The following is a 23,595-nucleotide window of genomic DNA, read 5'->3' on the forward strand; positions in this document are numbered from 1 at the left end:
GAATTGTTCTAGGGAAGAAACTTCCTGGGACCTAATCAGTGAGGGGCTGGAATCTACTTAAGTTCAAGCAATTGTTTCAAGGGACGTTCTCCAAACTTATTCTCAAGATTTGGCTCTGTTTTTCACCACTGGTTTCAACATTATGAAATAACTACAAAGATCTTGATTCAAATTTCATGATTCTCCTCAGAGAACTGCTTGATTTGGGGGCTGGAGCAGGGGAAATACCAGATGAGTTGGAGCATCTTGAAAGTCTCAAAGGAAAAAAAAAGGTAGGAGCATATTCAAAGGGCAGTGAATACAACCTTCAAAGAGCTCTCTGTGGCCAAAGCTGAATAACCTAAGTAACAAAATAGCAACAGTCCTAGATGATAAGAAGAAAATTACAAGTACTCAGGAGTCCATACTGATATAGATAAATGACTGCATAAATAAATACACTGGGGAGAGGTGACAACTCCTCCTCGCAGAGGAATTCTTTCAATAGATATAGAGGGAATGAGACAAATAGAGAATCACTAATAAATCAGGAAAATGATACTGCAGGCAAGATTGATCCATGGATGCCAAATTTGTGGGGAAATTTAGGCAGAAACAGGGTACTGGCATAATTTCAAAGTATCTCCCCCATTCCAACAGAGTGGAAATATTTAATAATCTAATAAAGTATTTACAAATAGTAGAAATAATTATTACATAAAACATACAGTAAACACAAAGGGGAAATGAGCAAGCTTATAGTGGAGAATCTTGGCAGATATAATCCTAGTGAAGTGTTCAAGGTAAATATCACAGTAATACACACCAACATCGTGCACTCCCTGAAATGACACCAACTTGTGTAGTCTCCTTCTCAGAATGCATAACATTAATCCGATCATGAGAAAATGCCAGACAAACCCAAACTGAGGGACATTCTACAAAACAACTGACCAGTACTCTTCTAAAGTGTCAAGATCACGAAATCCAAGACTAAGGAGATGTGACAACAAAATGTAACATGGGATCCTGGACTGGATACTAGAAAAGAATAAGGGCATTAGTGTCAAAACCAGTAAAATTCAAACGAGATTTATTTGTGTTTTGGTTAGCAGTATTGTACCAAGGTTAATTTCTTTTCTTTTTCTTGTCTTTTTAGGGCCTCACCCCCTGCATATGGAGGTTCCCAAGCTAGGGGTCAAATCAGAGCTGCAGCTGCTGGCCTACATCACAGCCCCGGCAACTAGGGATCTGAGCTGCATCTGCAACCTACTCCACAGCTCACGGCAATGCCAGATCCTTACCCAAGGCCAAGGATTGAACCTGTGTCCTCATGGATACTAGTCAGATTCGTTTCTGCTGAGCCATGACAGGAATTCCTAAGGTTAATTTCTTAGTTTTGAAAAATATTCTGTGGTTATGTAAGATATTTACAAAAGGGAAAGCTGGGTGAAGGACATACAGAAATTCTTTAAAACTCTTTTAAAGAATTCTTTTCTAAGTCTAAAATTATCTGAAAATAATAAAGGAAGGAAGGACTGAGGGAGAGGAGAAAGGAGGGAAGGGGAGAAGGAGGGCAGGAGACAGTAAGTCATATAACTTGACAAAAATGTAAAGACCTATACCTACAAAGAAGAGTATAAGGTTAAAAGTATAAGTTCCATTTTCCCTTCCCTTTAGTCTAACTCCCCACAGGTAGCCACTATTTAATAGTTTCTTATTCCTTATTCTAGAAAAACTAAATGCATATTTTCAAACATACATGTACACATAACCTACATACTTAGTATAAAGAGTGGTTTTCTGTTTGTTTCTATTGATTTAATTATTATAGATATTTTATCATATAAACCTATACGGACTGAATTCATTTTACAAAATGATGGCAGAATATTGCATTGGATAAATTTATACTGTAATCAGTCCCCTACTGCCAGATTGTGCTTGTTTCCGTTTTTTTGCTCTTCAAGGAGGCTGAAAAATACACACACCTTTGTGTAACTGCTTATCTAACTGACTGGCAGTTTCTCAAGTCACCGCTCAAGAAACATATTCTCTCTCCTTGAAAATATTAACTTTTTAAAAGTACAAAATTTATTTTTCTACTTTATACTCAAGCCATAATGCCAGCCAAGCTGGTATCTATATACCATTACATTCAACACACAGTTCTTTTTTCCCGAGTGCTCCAAGTCCTACTTTTTTGTTTCAATGGCTTCACCGTGATAACATTCTCGCACCATGTACTTTTGTCAATTTAAAATGTACAATTCAATGGGTTTTAGTACATTCAGAATTGTGCGACCATCACCACAATCTAATTTTCCAATATTTCAATCATCCCCGAATCATCAACCATTGGCAGTCATTTGCCATCCTGCACCACACTTCCAGCCCGACGGATTCACTATCTATCTACCTCCTTAGATTCGGCTTCTATGGACATTTCATACAAATGAAACATGGCCTCTGTCATGGTTTCCTCCACTTGGCGTGCTCCCAAGGTTTCTCCATGCTGAAGCACATATTAGGACTCCATTCCTTTTTATTGTCAAATAATATTCCACCGTATGGATATACACATCTATCCATTTACCAGTGGATGAACATTTGGGTCATTGCCATTTTTTGGCTATTGTGCATAAAGGTGCTAAGGACATTCACATGTATGTGTGGACTTATGTTTCCAGTTCTTTGGGTTTATTAATTACCCTATGCTGGGTCATATGGTTATTCTATATTTTTGGCCTTTTGAGGAACTGTGTATTATTTTCCAAAGCAGCCATGCAATTTTACATGCTCACCAAGAGTTGTATGAAGTTCTAATTTCTCCTCCCTCTGACCAACACTTGTGATAATCTGTCTTTTTGATTAATGAATGTGAACTTCTTTGTAGTTGTGATGTGCATTTCCCTAATGGCTAATGATGTTGAGCATCTTTGGATGTGCTTATTGGTCACTTGTAAGTCTTCTTTGGAGAAATGTCTATTCAGACCTTTTGCCCATTTAAAAAAATGTAGTGAACACTTTATGGCTCATTTGAATCACAGTCCAGCAGGGTACTCAGTTTGCCTTCTATAAGATGATTCAGGGGTCCAGACACTGTCATCCATCCCCTGGGATCCTGCAACCTCCCACTGGATTTCCTGCATCTAGCTGGAGGAAGATGAAGGGAGAGAAGTGGTGAAAGATCACTTCCACCTACATTCCACTGGCTAGAGCTTGTCAGATACCCCCAGCAAGATGCAAGGATATTGGAAAATGTTGCTTGGCTGTGTAATCAAGGAGAGGAAATGAGTTTGCTAAGGATCCAGCTAGTCACTGACTTACCCAAGTGCCAGGCCCATGCCTGGCACTCAGGAAAGATAGCTGAATGACTAGACAGATGGCAATATAACTCATTCCTTTGCTCTTGGTGGTCATTCTGGTTTGGTTCATTTTAGGGCCTCTGGAACATATCCAGCTCCGGTAATTCTAAAGTCAGGGAGCACGATGGGAAGTGAAGGTCCATCTTTGGGGCTGAGATTCATCCCTTGATGCCAAAAAAGGTTAGACATGCCTTTGATGCTGCTGCTTATCTGTGTCAGCTAAGGGTGCCTCTGTTATTCCTCCCTCTCCACTGATGTCACATCTCTCCTCCTGCAGGAAGCTCTCCCTGTCACCAGGGGGCACAGACACATCTCCATCCTCTGAACTACTTCCTGTGGTTCTAGAATGTCTCTTCCACACAGGAGCTGCCAGCATAATTGTAGAAGCTGACACTTAATAAGTATGCTGTATGCCAAGGACCCTACCCGGACTCATTACTTAATCTTTTTTTTTTTTTTTTTTTCTTTTTATGGCCACACCTGTTCCTGGGATAGGGGTCTAATCAGAGCTGCAGCTGCTGGCCTATACCACAACCACAGCAACACCAGATCTGAGCCACATTTGTGACCTATCTGCAGCTTGTGGCAATGCCGGATCCTTCACCCACTGAGCAAGGATAGCAATTGAAGCTGAATTCTCACAGACACTACATCCAGTTCTTAACCCACTAAGCCATGAAGTAAACTCCTCATTATTTAATCTTCACAACAACTCTGGGTAGTAGGTTCTACTGTTACTCCCATCTTACATATGAGGCAACTGAGGCCCCAGAGAGGCAAAATGACCTGCCCAAGGCCAGACAGCTACAAAAGAACCAAGCTACAAAATATTTAAAAACTGGACTGTCTTTTTATAATTGACCTCTAAGGGTTCTCTACATGTTCTGAATACTAGCCTCTTATCAGATGTAAGATTTGCGAGTATTTTTCCCCCTATTCTCTGGATTGTATTTTTACTTTCTTAATGGTCCTTTGAGGCACAAGTTTTAAATTTTGATGAAGTTCAATTTATGTATCCTTTCGTTGCTTGTGTTTTTGGTATCATCTATGAAGTCTTTGTCTAACCCAAAGTTTTAAAGATTTACTTCTATATTTTCTTCTAAAGGTTTTACAATTTTATCTCTACATTTAGGTGTATGGCCCATTTTAAGTTAATTTTTGTGTATGGTATGAGAAAGGGGTAACAAATAGTTCTTGAGCACCTATTACACATGCCAGACACCGTGCTGGACATGTGAAACCCAGTGGCAATAATGTGATGTTTTCACGTCTATACCCTTGTTCAAAAAGCATAACCCCTGGAATGTTTTCCAGCCTTAATGTCTCCTTTTAAAAATACCACCCAGCTCAAATTTCAACTCCTTTCAATAAAAATAATTCCTCTTCACCTTCCCCAAAGTTGTTCTCTCCCTCTTCCAAGATGCCACAAGTTTGGTTATAGCTCTCTTATAAAATCTGTCATTTTTGGATTGTATTTTAGTTGTGCATTTGTTTTTTGTAGGTTTTTTTTTTCTTTTTTTTCTTTTTTTTTTTAAGGGCCACTATGGAAGTTTACAGGCTAGAGATCCAATCAGAACTGCAGCTGCCGGCCTATGCTACAGACACAGCAACACAGGATCCAAGCTGTGTCTGTGACCTACGCTGCAGCTCATGGCAACACCGGATCCTTAACTCACTGAGTGGGGCCAAGGATCAAACCCACACCCTCATGGATTAGGGTTAGGTTTGTTACCACTGAGCCACAGCAGGAACTCCTCATGCATTTGTTTTAAATAGCCTTTTAGAACCCCCATAGGTGTGTATGTGCTATGCCGTCTTCATTTTTACCTCACATCATGTTAAAATAATCCCAAAAATCAAAGTTTTGTTTTGTTTCCTTTTTTTGCTGCTCCTGTGACATATAGAAGTTCCCAGGCCAGGGATAGAATCACAGGTGGAAATGCGACCTACCTACCACAGCTACAGCAACACCAGGTCCTTTAACATACTGCACTGGGCTGGAGATCAAACCAGCACCTCTACAGAGACAAGCTGGATCATTAACCCACTGCGCCACAGTAGTAACTCTCAAAATCAAAGTTTTAAGCAATATTTCTGATTAATGTCGCCATCACTGGGATAAATACCCCAGAACAATTTCTTCAAAAATGACAACATCTAGGAGTTCCCATTGAGGCACAGTGGGTTAAGAATATGACAAGCATCCATGAGGATGTGGGTTCAATCCCTGGCCTTGCTCAGTGGGTTAAGGAACTGGCATTGCCATGAGCTGTGGTGTAGGCTGCAGACATGGCTCGGATCCGGCATTGCTGTGGCTGTGGCATGGGCCAGCAGCTGCAGCTCAGATTCGACCCCTAGCTTGGGAACTTCCATATGCTTCAGGTGTGGCCCTAAAATGAAAAAAAAAAAAAAAAAAAAAGACAACATCTAAAAGGAACTGTTTTAACAGTGACAAATTTCGTAGTTTCAAACTTCTTAGATATGGCGACACATTTAAGAAATATATATATATATATTTTAAATGACTGCACCTGCATCATATGGAAGTTCTTGGGCCAGGGACTGAAATCGAGATTTTTAACCAACTGCACCACAGCAGGAACTCCAATAATTGTCTTCAAGTTTTTGCTTTTTTTTCTCTGTCTTTTTAGGGCCGCACCTGTGGCATATGGAGGTTCCCAGGCTAGGAGTCTAATCAGAGCTACAGCTGCCGGCTTATGACACAGCCATAGCAATGCCAGATCCGAGCTGTGTGCGCGACCTACCTCGCAGCCTATGGCAACACGGGATCCTTAATCCACTGAGCAAGGCCAGGGATTGAACCCGCAACTTCATGGTTCCTAGTCGGATTTGTTTCTGCTGTGCCATGATGGGAATCCCTGTTTTCATATTTTATAAAAGTTAGATTCTTGACTCCAACCTTTAAATCTTCAGAAAAATTTTTAAGTGACAGTCTCATCCAAAACTGATACTATGAAATACAGAGAAGTATGTACGTGTATTTTTGTATTTATTTACTTGTGTGTGTGTGAAGAAGAAGATATTAACACCAGCTCAATAAAGGCACAAACAGATGGCTGAAGATAGCTTTCAATATTACCCAACCGATCAACTATTTGAGTCAAATGGTTTTGACATTTGAGTTAAATAGTAAACACTGACAAGGAATCTTCAAAACAGAAAGACCTAAAATGAACAAGGGGAAAAAATGGAAAAATTCCTGAATTTAAATTATCTTGTCATATGGAACAAGGTCAGAAGACTTCATAATACATTTCTGAAGAAACCAAATGTCTGAAAGTCATCTGATAACCCAGATGGCTACTATGTGACTAACAGTCGGGATATGCTGGACAAAGGGATGATTCATGTCCCAGGCAGGACAGAGCTGGACATCGAGAGATTTCATCATGCTACTCAGAATGAATGAAATTTAAAACTATGAATTGTTTATTTCTGGAATTCTCCATTTTAAGATTTTTAGACCATGGCTGATTCTGGGTAAATGCAACCTCAGAAAGCAAAATTGTGGGGAAGTGGGGAATGACTGTATTTGCTCAGAAAGTTGATGATAAACTGTTTCTATTTATTCTTCTGATTTTCTGATCTGGCTCCTAACTCTTTTTGGCCAGGGTCTTTTTGGCTTGGGCCTTTGCATTTACTTTGGGAATGAGATGGAAAAGTGGGTCCTGTGAAAAGGTTCAAAAGTTCTTTGATGATTAGGGGGCAATATAATTTGGTTCCTCATGATTCCACCTCAAATAAAAGTTAGATTCCTCTCAAGTAGTGGCTAATTGTTAGAAGTTAGGGAAACAAAGCTTACGTGATATGGCGACAAGAGTCATAATTAAAAGCTCAGTTGTATTTAAAAAGCAACTATAACTCATTATTTTTGTTTCATTTTCTATATTCAGGTTCTGTTTTTATATGGCCAAAATTGTTTGAGAGGTTTATTCTTTTTGCTGTTTTTTCATTTTTTAAAGTTTTATTGAAGTATAATTAATTTATATTGTTGCGATAATTTCTGCTGCACAATAGTGGTTGATTTATATATATATATGTACATCCGCTCTTTTTCAGAGGTTTATTCTTATTAAAAAATTGTCAAAAGAGTCTTTTAAGAATTCTCCCATGACTCTTCAGTTACTGAATTAAATTTTATGAAACTCTGGTATAAAGACATCAGAGCTCAGCCACGCCAACTGAACTTCACTGTCTTTCCTAGACACGCTTAACCCTCTCTGTGGTGGGCATTCTCTCTCCCTATGGAGAACCTGAGTGCAATTTTTGTTTTATTTTTCTTTAAGCAGCCAGGGCATTTCCTTATTATCTAGAAGCTGGTTGAAGGCTTCAGCTTTCCCCTGAGATGTTCAGACAAACATGGCTGTACTAAAGTAATAACACTAATGCTTTTGTAACTTGCTATCTGCTTTCTACGTTGTTACTCAATTGACTGGCGAGTTATATGGTATAATGAGAATAAACACTTTCTTAAACTCAGAAATCCCTAGGCAGACTGAAAGTACTCTATGTACTACAGTGAGAAGGAAAACATATGCTTATAATCAAACTCCTTGCTAACACAGTTCTCTCCATCCTGGTGTGGCAAGTATACATCCAGGATTCCACCACTGCATGAGGACCCTTTCATTTGCCTTTTCCATCTTTTACACATAAGAGGTCTAAGCATTAGTCCAGGACACATAATTTTATGTGGCTGTTGGCCATTTCTAGGGAAGAAAAAAGGGACAAACCTAATTTTCCCATTTAACAAGCAATTTAAAAGAGAATAACAATGAAAACATGGCTTCAAATGTTAATTCACTTATACATAGTGTTGTGAGCAATGGCAATGACCAATAGAACCTGAGTTATCACCAAAGATGTACATAGTGTACCACTTACTTTTTTAAGGTTGCTACTGTTTTCTTTAATCACCTTTCAGATCAGTGGCAGGAGGAGTGATTTCAGTTATCATTTCTACTTCTGAATCAGTGTTACCTGCCCTCTTCACTAAACTCTGAGGAAAGTCATCAAAACCCAACTTCAGAAGCCCATTTGGAAAATGTTGTGATTTGCAAAGTATCATACACACAAATGTTAAAATAAGGACAATGATAGATTCCAAATGGAACTTTCCTTGGATTTCCAGGAAGCAGAAGTTTTAAGAAATTCATTTCAACTTGGTGAAAATTTCATGCAAGAAGAAAACAGTTCAATGACTTTAAAAACTGTAGAGTTCAAGAGTAGAATGCATATGTCCATCAGGAGTTCAGCTTATCCTTTCACTGCATAATCACCCCCGTAATTGGCAAATACTATTAAATATGACCTATTTTGTCAAAGAAGTATCAATTTTCTAGCCTCTGGTTAAAGGAGAATACTGCCAGGGCACCTTCAGTACTATATACACTCAATACATTTTTGGGGATTAAACAAGAGGAACACTATATAAATCAAACAAAAAATGTATAAAAATGGGCAGAGCCTCTTTGCCTGCCCACTTGCATCTCTCACAAGCATCCTACCTTAAAAAAATCTATTTCTTGCCTAAAAAAAAAAAATTGTAGAAAAATGACAAAACATTTACAGACGAACAAAATGCAAGTTCTTAATAAACATAATCCCCATTGCCACTCTGGCCCCCATTGAGATTTTCAAGGAAGCAATTAGAAAGAATTATTTTTCTTAGAACAAGTCAGGACAAGGACAGGATAAAATTAAATGAGCCATAATAGTTTTTTGTTTTTTTTTTTTGTTTGTTTTTTTAAGTCGAGAATACTCAACTTACAGGAAAATGAAGATACTGGGGTGGGGTTTTTTTTTAGTAAGAGAGAAGAACTCTGGAATTTTAAACTTAATACCTTAAAGGGATGAGAGATCATAACATTTCTCACACACACTAAATAAATAAATAAAAGAGAGGAAAAATAGCACCGGTTAGGTTGTGGCTACACACAGCTATCTCTGTTTATTGGCGTCTGATATCCGGACTGGGTGCTGTTCCCACAGTCTCATATCAGTACAACCATTTAGAAGTGAAACAAACCACAGCAGGAAACAAGCAAAACAACTCTCCACCTGTCTGGTACACATCACCACCTCAAACTCAGAATATAAAAACTCTCATAAAGCTTCTAAATATCAACTAAGTTGTCCCCCAGCAAACAAAGAGGGAGGTCTTTATTAGAACATGAAGAACCACTCTGTGGTTCGTGACATGAGATTTTTAGCATCCTCACCTAAGGCATGTCCCAAAATATAAGCAGTGTCATGGATGGGGGCAGTGTCCTAAAGGAACTCATAACGCCTTCTCCTTTCTCTTATCATATGATGCTCATCCCTGTGCTGTGTCTATTCTATTCCATCATCATCCCCTGAGGTCGGGTGGTAATTAGCTCCTCATCTTTAAAACCAATGGACCAAATACAACATGTTACTGTTGTTCTCTGCTGACCATGGCTGACAAGACCACAGCAGCATACTGACTGGAGCAGAGCCAATTAGATTCTTTCTCCCAGAAACTAAGAATTAGGAGTCTGATCAGTCAGCAAGAAGCATGACACTCACAAGGACATGTTAAGGGAGGGGAGAGGAGGAGAGAGGTGAGGGGAGGAATTGGAGTTGCTATTTCAGTCAGCAAATAGAGAAACCAGGCCTGGAGAAAGCAGCAGCAGAATAAAACTGAAGCAAGGAAGAAGCAGATAACAGAAACTAAATGACCCAGAAAGACAGGCTATTTCGAGTGATTCCAACGGCTTTTCAATTTCAGGTTCTCGTTCTCTTAAATCCAGGTGTATGCCTTCCCTTTGAGATCAGTGAGAAACCTTTGCACACTTCTTATAAAATCTCTCCTTTTGTTTCTCTGTAACTAGTTTGAGTGGTTTTCTTAACTAAGGTAGTAAGTTTCCTAATTATTAACAATCACTGATTTAGTGTTGACTTTCTCCAACCACTTGTTAATAATCATCAAATATTTTCCCCCTTAATTTGAGATGTCATGCCTTTATTTACCTATTAAGCGTTTCTCAGGGGCCAAGATCACAATCATATCTTGTGAAGAGAAGGGTATTGTTATTTTTAATTTAGCAATGAAAGGAAAAAATTTCATGGAGAAAGTACAGTAACTACTTACATAATCTGGTAAAGGAACATCATTGGAACTCAGTGAACCTCTCAAGGACTGTGTGGCTTGTTCCAGAACTTTGTTGTGTTTTTTGGACAGCAAGGAAAACAAGCTGAAAAACAAACAAAAACTTTAATTATATTAAAAGACTTAAATATCTCCTTTTCCAGGTCTTATCTACAGAATGCCAATTATTCTAAAATGTACTTGTAAGTGATTCTTTTCTCATGCCTGTGTTAACAGCAGGATTAATAATATTATTGATATAGCAAAAAATAAAGTGAGGAGAATGTTTAAATTATAAAGGGTCTAAAAAACAAAAGTTTGACAGTTTAAAATTGTATTTCAAATGCAGGAGAAATTTTCAGAAGATTACTATTATGGAAAGAACAGGGAGCAGAAATTTAGAAAACCTGGGATACGGAATGACTTTATGAGTAACTTATAGGATAATCTGTTACAAATCACCGAGCTTGCTATATCTCAATTTTCTTATCTTTCTAATAAGTGTACTAGATGAGATTATTCCTCTAACATAATACAGAGTCTATGATTCTAGGTTATAGCTTTAATATTCTTACTTCTCCCAAAGAATGACTTTAGGAGTTCCCATTTGGCTTAGCAGGTCAAGAACCTGACATAGGGTCCGCGAGGAAGTGGGTTCAATCCCTGGCCTCACTCACTGGGTGAGGGATCCAGTGTTGCTGCAAGATGTGGCTCAGATCTGGTATTGCTGTGGCTGTGGCATAGGCCTGCAGCTTGCAGCTGCAATTTAATCCCCAGCCCAGGAACTTCCACATGCCACAGGTACGGCCATAAAAAGAAAAAAAGGAATAACTTTAAATATATGCATTATAAGATTTATGTTTCTGGCTGTGGTGGATTAACTGGTATTGAACAAATCCTCTGTGTAGACAACTAAAAAACTGAACAAATTAAATGAAATGCTGAACATGAGAATATGGAATTATGACCACTAAAATAAGAGAGATCCATGTGGGCCCTCAAATAGTGAGTTTCTGCCTAGAGGAACATTATAGACTGTGGTTCAGAAAGCTGGGGTCCAAACAGTACACATAGTATGTGGCTGAACTAAGACAGAGATATGAATTTGGGGCTTCTGTGGCCACTGGAATTTGCAGGGTAAATTATTAGACTGGAGAGAGTTGCAAGATGGAGGTTCACAATGTGCCCAAGAATCCTCTAAACACTAAGGTGCACTATGCAAAAAAAGACCCTACAAGGTATGACAGGGAACCACCATCCAGGAGTCACAAACTGAACAGAGATTTTAGAGGTCACAAAAGGCTGGAGGGACACTGAGGTTCCAACCAGTCATTGTGGATAAAACTCACTGAACATAAATACTCAGTTGAATTCTCAGAAAGGCCTTGCTTTAGGAGAGGGGCTATTCTAATCCAGAGTAAAGATTATTCCAAGATGTAGGAGTTCCCTTCATGGCGCAGTGGTTAACGAATCCGACTAGGAACCATGAGGTTGCAGGTTCAGTCCCTGGCCTTGTTCAGTGGGTTAAGGATCCAGTGTTGCTGTGAACTGTGGTGTAGGTTGCAGACGAGGCTTGGATCCTGCGTCGCTGTGGCTCTGGCATAGGCTGGCGGCTACAGCTCTGATTAGACTCCTAGCCTGGGAACCTCCATATGCCGAGAGAGTGGCCCCAGAAAAGGCCAAAAAAAAAAAAAAAAGATTATTCCAAGATGCATCCTAACAGATCTAAATGAGTAATTTTCAGAGAATAAAACAAATTTATATTAAATGTAAATGGATTCAACACTCTGGTTAAATGACACAGATTGTCAGACTGGATTAAAAAAGCAAAAACCCAACTACATGCCATTCACAAGAGCCACACTTGCAAATTTAAAGATATGGATAAGTGAACAGTAAAACAATGCAAAAGCGATACTGTATAAATACTAGTCATAAGGAAGCTGGAGTGGCTATGTTAACTTTAGACAAAATAGGCTTATGTTTAAGAATATTATTAATAGAAATAAAGAGAAAATTTTTATAATGATGAAAGGGCTAATACACCAAGAGGTTATAGCAATCCTAAACATATATGTGCCTAACAATATAGCTTCAAATATAATGAATTATATGATCCTAATAGTAAACCTACTATATCTAATGAATAAAGAATTCCTTTTTAAGTTTAGATGATAGCTTAAAAATAAAGGCAATTCTGATTCTAAGCACTTTCCCATATAAGTTTGACCCATAGTATCTTTTTTTTTTCTTTTTCTTTTTAGGGCTGCCCCAGAGGCATATGGAGGTTCCCAGACTAGGGGTCAAATTGGAGCTATAGTTGCTGGCCACAACCATAGTAGCCACAGCAATGCAGGATCCGAGCCTCATCTGCAACCTACACCACAGTTCACAGCAATGACAGATCCTTAACCTACTATAGCATCTTTTTTAATGCCTGAAATATTATTCCCAGGTTAGGGGCTGAATCAGAGCTGCAGCTGCAGGCCTAAGTCACAGCCATAGCAACATCAGATCCGAGGTGCATCTGCGACCTACACCAAAGCTTGCAGCAATGCCAGATCCTTACCCTACTCAGCGAGGCCAGGGATTGAACCCACTTCCTTAAGGAGACTATGTCAGGTTTTAACCCCATTGAGAAACAATGGGAATTCCAACTTTTGTACTTCTTATCAATACCTTCTAAACAGAATAGTGATTTGCATGTCAATATAGGAAAATTCTTGATTATTCCAAATAATTTAAATGGAATAATCACCAAAGACAAGGCTACTAAATACTTTCTAGATTTTGTTTCAACTAATATTATCATGGGGAAAAAAATCCCTTAAACACTTGTTGGTAATGTTGGATGTGTACAAAGCAATGTAACAGAGGCAAGCATATTCTCTAAATATACACTCAAATACAGCAGGAAAAAAAAATAACTAAAATAATTACTGAGTGAATAAGTGGAAAATCACATGATACTGACAAGCATATGTTTACAAGGCAGATTTCTCTGAAATGGAATAGTCTAGCAACGTTTCATAAAAAGGTTAAATTTTACATGAAGGCTTGAAGAGGAAAAAAAATGTGTTCAAGGAGTTCCCGTCATGGTGCAGTGGTTAACGAATCCGACTAGGAACCACAGGGTTGCAGGTTCGATCCCTGGCCTTGCTCAGAGGGTTAAGGATCCGTCATTGCTGTGGGCTGTGGGGTAGGTTGAAGATGTGGCTGGGATCCCGTGTTGCTGTGGCTCTGGCGTAGGCCGGCACTACAGCTCCGATTAGACCCCTAGCCTGGGAACCTCCATATGCCAAGGGAGCAGCCCCAAATGGCAAAAAGACAAAAAAAAAAAAAAAAAGGTGTGCAAGAGAAAAGAGAAGGCATTTTCAAACAGAAGGCAAAGCACAGAGGCAAAAAAGGTGATGGTGAGAAGATTAAAATGGAAGTGCTATGTAAAGAAGCAGGAAAAAGACTCAGTCTCTAAGGGTATGGCACATTTTTTCCAATCATTTTATTTTTCTGTGTCTTCTCCATTTGAGGTTTAGTTTTGCTTTTTTTTTTCTTTTTTAAAGTTAAAAGTAAACATTACACTTTCTCCTCACATCCATTCCCATGATCCATTGGTAACAAATGTTAGCAGTTTATTGTATATGATTCCAGAAATATTATATACATCAAGGAATGTATATAATTATTGTACATACATATCCATGTTTTTCATCCCACAAAATAGGTATTGTTCTATCCCCTGCACTTTTTCCACTTAATAAATTCCTCCGAGCATATCGATATACCATAATTTAACCTGTCCATTATAAATCATTATAACATTTCCAATTTGTGCATTATAAATAGCTATGCAGTGAACACCCTTGTACATAATTTTTAGCATATCCAAGATAAGACTGACTAAAGAATAAATTGCTAAGTAAAAGGGGTTCCCGTTGTGGCTCAGCAGAAACAAATCTGACTAGCATCCATGAGGACGCAGGTTTGATCCCTGGCCTTGCTCAGTGGGTTAAGGATCTGGCGTTGCTGTGAGCTGTGGTGTAGGCCAGCAGCTACAGCTCCGATTAGACCCCTAGCCTGGCAACTTCCTTGCGCCCTGAGTGTGGCCCTAAAAAGACAAAAACGAAACCAAAAAAACCCCCCACAAAAACTAAACACAGTAGTAAACTGCATTAGGGGTATATATTCTTAAATATACAAATTATTTTGCAGGCGATGAAAATTAAAAGATAAAAATATGTTGGGACAGTGTATAGAGCATATCCACATGGAACTGCATAAAAGAGGGAAATTAGTAAGATTTTTCTAATTGGTTGCAGTATATTTTCCGGGTTAAATGGAATTTCAGAAATTTTCTGAGACTGAATGGAATTTGTGGTTGATTCTAGTACATGGCATGGCAAGACTCAGACACATTAACTGGATGCCTAAACAAAAACGGAAAGCAATAAATAGACCTGGAAGAAGTGAGGGGTTGTTTTGTTGTTTTTTGTTTTTTTGGTGGTAGAAAGAGGAAAGGGGGTAAGTGAAATACAGTAGCATACTTTGTTAAGTTTTAAAAATACCAGAATTCAGGAGCTGCTTTCTTTCTTTCTTTCATTTATTTATTTATTTTTTTTGTCTTTTTAGGGCCACACCCATGGCATATAAAAGTTCTAAGGCTAGGGGTTGAATTAGAGCTGCAGCTGCTGGCCTAACCCACAGCCACAGCAACACCAGATCCTTAACCCAATGAGTGAGGCCAAGGATTGAACCCAAGTCCTCAGGGATACTAGTTGGATTCATTACCCGCTGAGCCACAACAGGAACTCCAGGAGCTATTTTTATGGCTTCAATAAAGCCAGGATTTTCTGTGTCCTAAAAGTGTACCCTTCAGAGAAGGACAAACAGTGCTATGGTACCTCCTTATCAATAATTGAAGAAATTAAATGAGTCCCAGGAATCAAAGCAAAAAAGGATTTGAAATTGCTTCCTTTGGAGAAGAAAGGATAGTTTGTTTATTTTAAAAGAGAATAATGACAATCTGCTTTCCTTGTTAGTAGAAGACAAAACAAGGGAAGGAGCTGCAATTTAAACATAACCTCTTCTAGTTGGACAGACTGTTATGGGCATACAATGTTGACATGGTCCATCTCAAGAAGCTGTGGCTACTGCTCCCAGTTGTTTTTAAGGAAGTTGGTGTAAGACCAGATGACTTGAGCTCACTTTCAGTTTTCTATCATGAATGAGAAACAGAGAATTCACACTTACTCAGGTTGTTATTTTTCTACAATCCAATAAGGCTCCCCCCCCCGCCCTCAGGTCTGTTAGCCAGAGCTCTCAAAGTTTTTTTTTTTTTTTAATATTAAAAAACATTCTAATTTTGTCTTTTGTTTAGCATTTTTAGGGCAAAATGACCTAAATTTCTATGAGACATGACTTTCAAACTGCTGAGAAAAGTAACTTTTGCTTAAAACTTCTGCATTCAAAAGTCCAGCCCTGGCTCAATGACAGAGTAAGTGACCCATATAATATTTTCATGGAAGAGGTAACTGATTCTGGAAATAAGTGAAACTGACTTCCAGGTGTAACCGATATTTACTCAGGTTATAGTTTCCACAACACTTTTTAAATTTAAATTAGAAAAAAATTAGACTTTCCTTTTTGTATGAGAATGTTCATTACAAATTGGTCTGCAATGAAAAGAACCAAAACACTGGTCAGAACACAGTGCGTAAATCAACTGTGGGACAGTCATACAATGACATACCATATGCCACTGAAAGGTATCTAAAAACGACGCTGTTCTATAAGCAGGGACTCTTATAGAGAATATGAACAAGGCACTGTTTTGTGTTTCTCAAATGCAAAACAAGATTACCTATCTTCCACAGGTAAAATATTTGAAGTAACAAACATATGGAAATGATAAACAGTACATGGAGGAGAGTCATTATTCTCTGACAAAGATGGGAAAGAAACAGGATCAGGGAGGAATCCCAGCTCCTCTCCCTCAAATGTTCTTTCAGTTTTACTGGATATATACACCGAGGGACTGCTGTATTACTCTCTGCTTTTTTAGTGTATGCCTAAAATATTACACGGTTTAAAAGTTAGAACAAAAAGAACACACTATCCTGAAGAAAACAGAGCCCCTGCCAAGAGCCAGCATTTCACAAAAGAAAGAAGCATGTAAACATGTGCGGTGAGTCCAACCTAGACTATGCTCAGAAAACCACTGGCTGCTGCCAAGGGCTGTGGTTTAGGGGGCCCAGTTGGTGGAGGAGACGAGACCAGAATAAGGACAGTCTGGAGACTGTGAAGAGCTTACGGCACATCAAAAGCCCGGGACTCTTCTATATGGAGTGAGAAGCTAATCAAACCCTGGTCTTACAAAATAAGGAAAGAGACATGGTTCCTTGCCCCCAAGGAACTCCAGCCTAATGGGATAAGGAAAAAAGAATGCCTGCAATATTGAGAGCAAAGAACACCATGGGTCAGAAGAGAGAGCTGGGGGAGGTCAGTTGAAGGTTAAGCACATTTCAGAAGAGATCTATCTTGACAGTGACCTTGAAGGTTAGGGGGTTTGCTTGAAGAAAAAAGGGGGAGGGAGAGCCATTCTGAAAGGGAGAACAGGTGTACAGAAAGGCAGAGAGAGGTTTCAGGGAGGTACCAATAGCTTCTAGGGTCAGAACAGCGCAAGTTCATGGGGATGGAGGGTTAAAGATGGCAAGAGAGGAGGCCTCAAACTGAAGCAAATATGAGTTACTTGGGAGGCAAAAGAGAGAACACAGAGTGAAAAAAGGGAATCACAGATGACTCCTGGGTTTGAGAAACTTAGTGGCTGGCTGAGAATGTGACTGAACGTGCCAGGGATATAAGAAGAAGAGCCAAGGGGAAGGGAGAAGACAAAGAGCTGTGCCTCAAAGTGGCAGCAGCTTTGGCTGACAGAGCATTTCCTGTGTATCAGACACTTCATCAGACGATCTCCTGATGCATGTGCAATTTTTCTCCCTTCTTTTTTAATTTGGAAGGGATGCTGATATTAAGGTGCAGGGCAGTTCAGGCAGGGAACTACTAACTGGTGGAGTCAGGAGTCAAATCCAGGCTCCCAAATCTGTGCTCTTAACAGTTCTGCCCTGAAACTCAAAGGTGCTCAGGAACCTCCAGATGGAGATGGTTAGAAACGTCCAGATTCAGAAATACACATCTGGGGCTCAGGAGAAAATTTTTAGGGTTATCAGCATCAGCTGAAATCCTAAAAGTACAGGCGATTACCCAAAGATAATGTGTAATGAAAGAAAAGAAAGATGAGGGCAGAATTCCGAGACACACCAAGACTAAAAGGGGCGGCAGAGTAAAGGGTACTCAAAGGAAAGAGAGGTCAAAGAACAAGAGGAGAAAGATGTTCTTCTGGAAGCCAAGAAATAATCTCAAGGAGGGTACCACTCATCACTGTCAAAAGGTAAAGAAGGATTAAAAAAAAACAAAAAACACAAACTCTACTCTACAAAGGGAATAGACAACTCTACCCTACAAAGGGAACAGACAAAGCAACTTAGCTACAGAGCCGATAGTTCATTCAAGGTCAAAGTTACATGGTGCAGTGAATATACACGTTCTTGACAAACTCTAAAGGAGCGATTACAATGCAAAGAAATACCAACTATTATGGAAGTTATTAAAGACAGATCTACAACTAGAAACCAAATCTCCTTACACCGATCTTCATGTGCTCTCCTCTGCAGACACAGACTCCTACAGGAAGGAAGCCCTCCGTCCCCCTCTGCCCACCTCTGTCAAGGCACAACTCCATACCCTCCCTAACCTGGGCTCATCCTGCCTCTGAACCACACTAACCTCCTCACCACTCAGCTGACATTCAAACACAGTCATTTGGAGTTCCCATCATGGCTCAGTGGTTAGCAAACCCGACCAGCATCCATGAGGATTCAAGTTCAATCCCTGGTCCCGCTCAGCAGTCTAAGGATTCAGCGTTGCCATGAGCTGTGGTGTAGGTTGCAGATGTGGCTTGGATCCCATGTTGCTGTGACTATCTATGGTGCAGGCCAGTGGCTACAGTTCCAATTGGACCCCTAGCCTGGGAACCTCCATATGCTATGGGTGTGGCCCTAAAAAGAGAAAAAGACCAAATATATATATACATAAACAAATACAGTCTTGCACTACTGGTTACTTTATTTATTTTTATTATTTATTTATTATTAGTTTTTTTTGTCTTTTCTAGGGCCGCTCCTGCAGCACATGGAGGTTCCCAGGCTAGGGGTCTAATCGGAGCTGTAGCCACTGGCCTATGGCAGAGCCACAGCAACACCAGATCCGAGCCACATCTTTGACCTACACCAGAGCTCATGGCAACGCCGGATCCTTAACCCACTGAGCAAGGCCAGGGATCAAACCCGCAACCCCATGGCTCCTAGTCAGATTCGTTAACCACTGAGCCACGATGGGAACTCCCAGGTTACTTTATTTTTAATCAGCTTAATGGAGGAATGATCTCCATACAGTAAAATAGACCAATTGTAAGTAGACAATGAGTTTTGAAAATATCAACATTCATGAAATTCGTCACCACAATCTCGGCAGAGACTATTCTCATGACCCCATTATCCTTGTGCCCTCTGAGGTCAAGTCCCTCCTCCAATAGGCCCACCCCTAGAGCTCACTCCAAGTTAACCCTTGATCTCTTTCCCATCACTTTTGTCCGGCTTTTTCTTGATTTCATGTAAATGGAATCAGACCATATGTACTCTTTTGTGTCTGGTGTCTATCGCTTAGCATGTTTTTTTAAATTCACTCTTTTGTGTGTCAGTAATTCATTCCTTTTTATTGCTGAGTAGTTTTCCATTGTATGAATGAACCTCAATTTGCTTATTTATTAGTTGACAGACATTTGGGTTGTATCCAGTTTTGAGCCATTATGAATAAAGCAAGTATAAACACTCTCGTACAAATTTTTATGTGAACATATGTTTTCATTTCTCTTGAATAAATACCTAGAAGTGGGACTGCTGGGGGTGTGCAATTTATTTTAACTCTGTAAGAAATTACCAAACTGTTCTACATTCTTGCTAGCACTTGATATTTCAGTCTTTGAGTTTAGTGGGTGTGAAGATTTCACTGTGGTTTTAATTTGCCTTCCCCTAATGAATTTCCCTGTGCTCATGTTTTCTTTGTTGAAGTGTCCATTCACATCTTTTGTCCATTTAATGGGTTGTTTTTGTTCTTCATGAGTTGTGAGAGTTCTTTATATATTCTAGATACAAGTCCTTTATCAGGTATGTTTTTGTAAACAACTTCTCCCACACTGGGGAGGGTTTAGGGCAGAGGAAGGAAAGTTTTATTTATTTATTTATTTATTTGTTTTTTTATTATTTTTTTCTTTTTTAGGGCCACACCTGTGGCATAGGGAAGTTCCCAGGCTAGAGGCTGAAAATCAGAGTCGCAACTGCCAGCCTACGCCACGGCCACAGCAACACAGGATCCGAGCCACATCTGCAACCTACACCACAGCTCTCGGCAATGCCAGATCTTTAAACCACTGAGCGAGGCCAGGGATTGAATCTCCATCCTCAGGGATACAGCTGGGTTCGTAACCTGCTGAGACACAACAGGAACTCCAGGAAAGTTTTAGAATTTGGTGTAGTCCTTTGTGAAATAAAAAACATTACTTGTGCTTTTCGCATCAGACAAAATCTTTGCCTAGCCCAAGATTCCAAAGATTTCCTATAATTTCTTCTAGAAGTTTTAAAGTTTTAGCTCTTACAATTAGGTCTGTGCTCCACTTGGATGTAATATGTATACAGTAAGAGCCAGGTTCCTTTTAACTGTTTTTTTTGCCATGTAAATATTTAATTGTTCTGGATCCATTTGTTGACAAGACTATCCCTTTCCACCTTGAATTCCCTTGGCAGCCTTGCCAAACTTTCAGTGACCATATGTACATGAGGTCTATTTCTGGACTCTATTCCATGGGTCTAAAAATTTATCATAGCCCAATAGCTTTAATTTAAATTTTATCTTGAAATCAGGTAGTCCTCCAACTTAAGTTTTCTTTCTCAAAATTGCTTTCGGGTATTCCAGGTTCTTTGTATATCCATGTAAATTTTAAAATCAACTTTGTCAATTTCTACCAAAAAGTCAGGTGGGATTTTGATTATGATTATACGAATACATAGATCAATTTCAGGATCTTAACAATACTAATTCTCTGATTCATGAGCATGGGATTACCAGGTTTATTTAGGGCTTTAATTTATTTCAGCAGTGTTTTTGTTTCCATTGTACAGATCATGCCTGTTTTTCCTCTGTTCATTCTGAAGTTATTTCATATTTTTATGCTACTATAAAGAACATTGTTTTAAATTTTCAATTTTTTTGAGAATATCAAAATACAATTATTGTTGCATACTGACTTTGTATCCAATGACCATGCTATACTCACTTATTAACTACAGCAGATTTTTTTGTAGATTCATTATTAAACACATGACTGTAGGTTTTGTTTTTGTTTTTGGCTGTATTCACAGCATGCAGAACTCCCCAGGCCAGGGACTGAACTTGTGCCACAGCACAGTGAAAGTGACCCAGCCACAACAGTAAAAATGTCAGATCCTTAACTGATAGGTTACTGGGGAACTCCCTATCATGTTTTATGTTAAATAAAAACAGCTTTAGGTCTTCTTTTCTAATCTGGATTATTAAGATTTCTTTCTCTTCACTCACTGCACTGTTCTAGGATCTCTAGCACAATAGATGTGAGATGAATAATAAATAAATGTGAGAGTGAACATCCTTGCCATTTTCCTAATCCCAGGGAAGACGCATTCAGTCTTTTATCATTAAGTATGATTTTAGCTGTAAGTTTTCTCATAGAATTTCCTCAACTGAGGAAAATGCCTTGCTAACTGAATTTTCTCATCATCATGCACAGGTGTTGAACTTCATCACATGCTTTTTCTATACCTACTAAGATGACCATACAGTTTTCTTTTTAAGCCTATTAATACAGTAGAATGTACTGATTGATAATGATGGTATGTTAACGCAACCTTACATTCCAAGGACGGATGCCACTGGTATCCTTCTATGTGCTGAGGACAAATAAAAAGAATGATAGTAGCTGTCACTTACTTAGAATGTACTCTGTCATTCACCTTTTCAACTGTTTTTTTTTTTTTTGTCTTTTTGTCTTTTTTGTTGTTGTTGTTGCTATCTCTTGGGCCGCTTCCGCGGCATATGGAGGTTCCCAGGCTAGGGGTTGAATCGGAGCTGTAGCCACCGGCCTATGCCAGAGCCACAGCAATGTGGGATCCGAGCCGCGTCTGCAACCTACACCACAGCTCACGGCAACGCCGGATCGTTAACCCACTGAGCAAGGGCAGGGACCGAACCCGCGACCTCATGGTTCCTAGTCGGATTCGTTAACCACTGCGCCACGACGGGAACTCCCTCAACTGTTTTATTATTATTATTATTATCATTTGCTTTTTAGGGCCGCACCCACAGCATATGGAGGTTCCCTGGCTAGGGGTTGAATCGGAGCCACAGCCGCTGGCCTATACCACAGCCACAGCAATGCAAGATCCCAGTCACATCTGGGACCTACACCACAGCTCACAGCAAAGCTGGATCCCTGACCCACTGAGCAAGGCCAGGGATTGAACCCACGTCCTCATGGATCCTAGTCAGGTTCATTATGCGAAGCCATGACAGAAACACCTTCGCCTGCATTTCTTCTGTGAGCTATTCTCCACTAAGTAGCCTTAAAACCCCTCTCCTTTTTCACACATGCTAGAATATGGTATGGCTTACTCCCTCACCTTGAAGTCTTTGCTCAATCTTCATCTCTTCTTTGAGACCCATCACAATCCAACCCTGGTGTGCCCTGTTTTCCTTCCATTGCTTGATTATTTTCCCTTATTATGTATCAATTTCTAAAACAGTATATGTTTTACTTACATGTTTTTACTGTTTCCATCCTCTAGAACAGAGGCTAGCAAATTATAGCTCACAGACCAAAACTGGCCCACCATCTGTTTTTGTAAATAAAGATGTATTGGGTCACGTCCACATCCATCCCTAGCCCACTGTATTGTCTATGGCTGTTTTCACGCTACAGTGGCAGAGTTGAGTAGTTGTGACACAGATAATCTGATGTGCCAAGCCTCAAATATCTACTATCTAGTCCTTTACAGAAAAAGTTTTCTGACTCCTGCACTAGTCTGTAAGCCCCACCATGGCAGGAATTTTCACCATCTTGCTTCCTGCTATATTGCCAGTACCTAGAACAATGCCTGGTGCATGGCAGATATTCAATACTGGTTCACTGAGGAAAATACAAAATAGAAATTCCCTGAAAAATACTTTGGCTAAACTTAAAATTTCAAAGTTTATCTGGTTTTTGATTCTTTATACCAATACCTAGTATTTTTATGGTTAGGCAAATATCACCTTTTGTATTTTTACTGCACTAAAAGAAAAAAAAAAAGAATTCTCTCCCATTCACTTAGAAATATAATTGTCTTACACTTGTCAGTTTCTTCTGAGAGTAAGCCTCCAATTATCTTTCCTTGGTATAGAAACCTAGCTTATGCTAAAGCCAACAGACTGGAGCTGAGGCAAAAGAGAACAGTCAAGGATATGATCAGGGTTTGGTAGCAAATGGAAGGGTAGATATACCATGAACTGAGATAGGAGACTGTCCACTGGGGTGGGAGGTGGTTCCAGGGAGATCATTAGGTACTCCCTCTTAGATGTGCTAGTTTGAGATGTCGATTCATTATCCTAAGTGAAAGCTTCAAGCAGCCATTTGGATGTATGGCTGGATCCCTAGCCCACTGAGCAAGGCTAGGGATTGAACCCACATCCTCATGGATCCTCGCCCATGAAGAAAGAGAGTTCCTAGGAAAGAGAGTTAGGTTAAAGCCATGCATTTGGGAACTGTAAACATACAACTAGAAAATAAAGCCATGGCAATGGATGAGAAAACTCAGTGACTAGTATAGATAGAGAGCAGAAGAGAGACCAGAAAAAGCTAAAACCTAAGTAGAAGGAAAGGACCAAATGCTAATGAGTTCATGCTCTAGAACTCCAGCAAGGGACAGATACTAAAAGTAC

General features: G+C 39.5%; 1 protein-coding gene across 7 annotated transcripts in view; it reads right to left on the reverse strand.

The window, feature by feature from the left end:
• Nucleotides 1-23,595, reverse strand: part of DYM (dymeclin) — a 382,159-nt gene that overhangs the window by 123,944 nt on the left and 234,620 nt on the right. For all 7 annotated transcript variants that reach the window (XM_021092922.1, XM_021092897.1, XM_021092955.1 and 4 more), the window contains one exon: nt 10,483-10,585. In XM_021092922.1, the coding sequence (XP_020948581.1) occupies nt 10,483-10,585 (103 nt within the window). The remainder of the gene's footprint in view (nt 1-10,482; nt 10,586-23,595) is intronic.

Source organism: Sus scrofa, chromosome 1, assembly GCF_000003025.6.
Source record: "Sus scrofa isolate TJ Tabasco breed Duroc chromosome 1, Sscrofa11.1, whole genome shotgun sequence".
Taxonomy (NCBI): Eukaryota; Metazoa; Chordata; class Mammalia; order Artiodactyla; family Suidae; genus Sus; species Sus scrofa.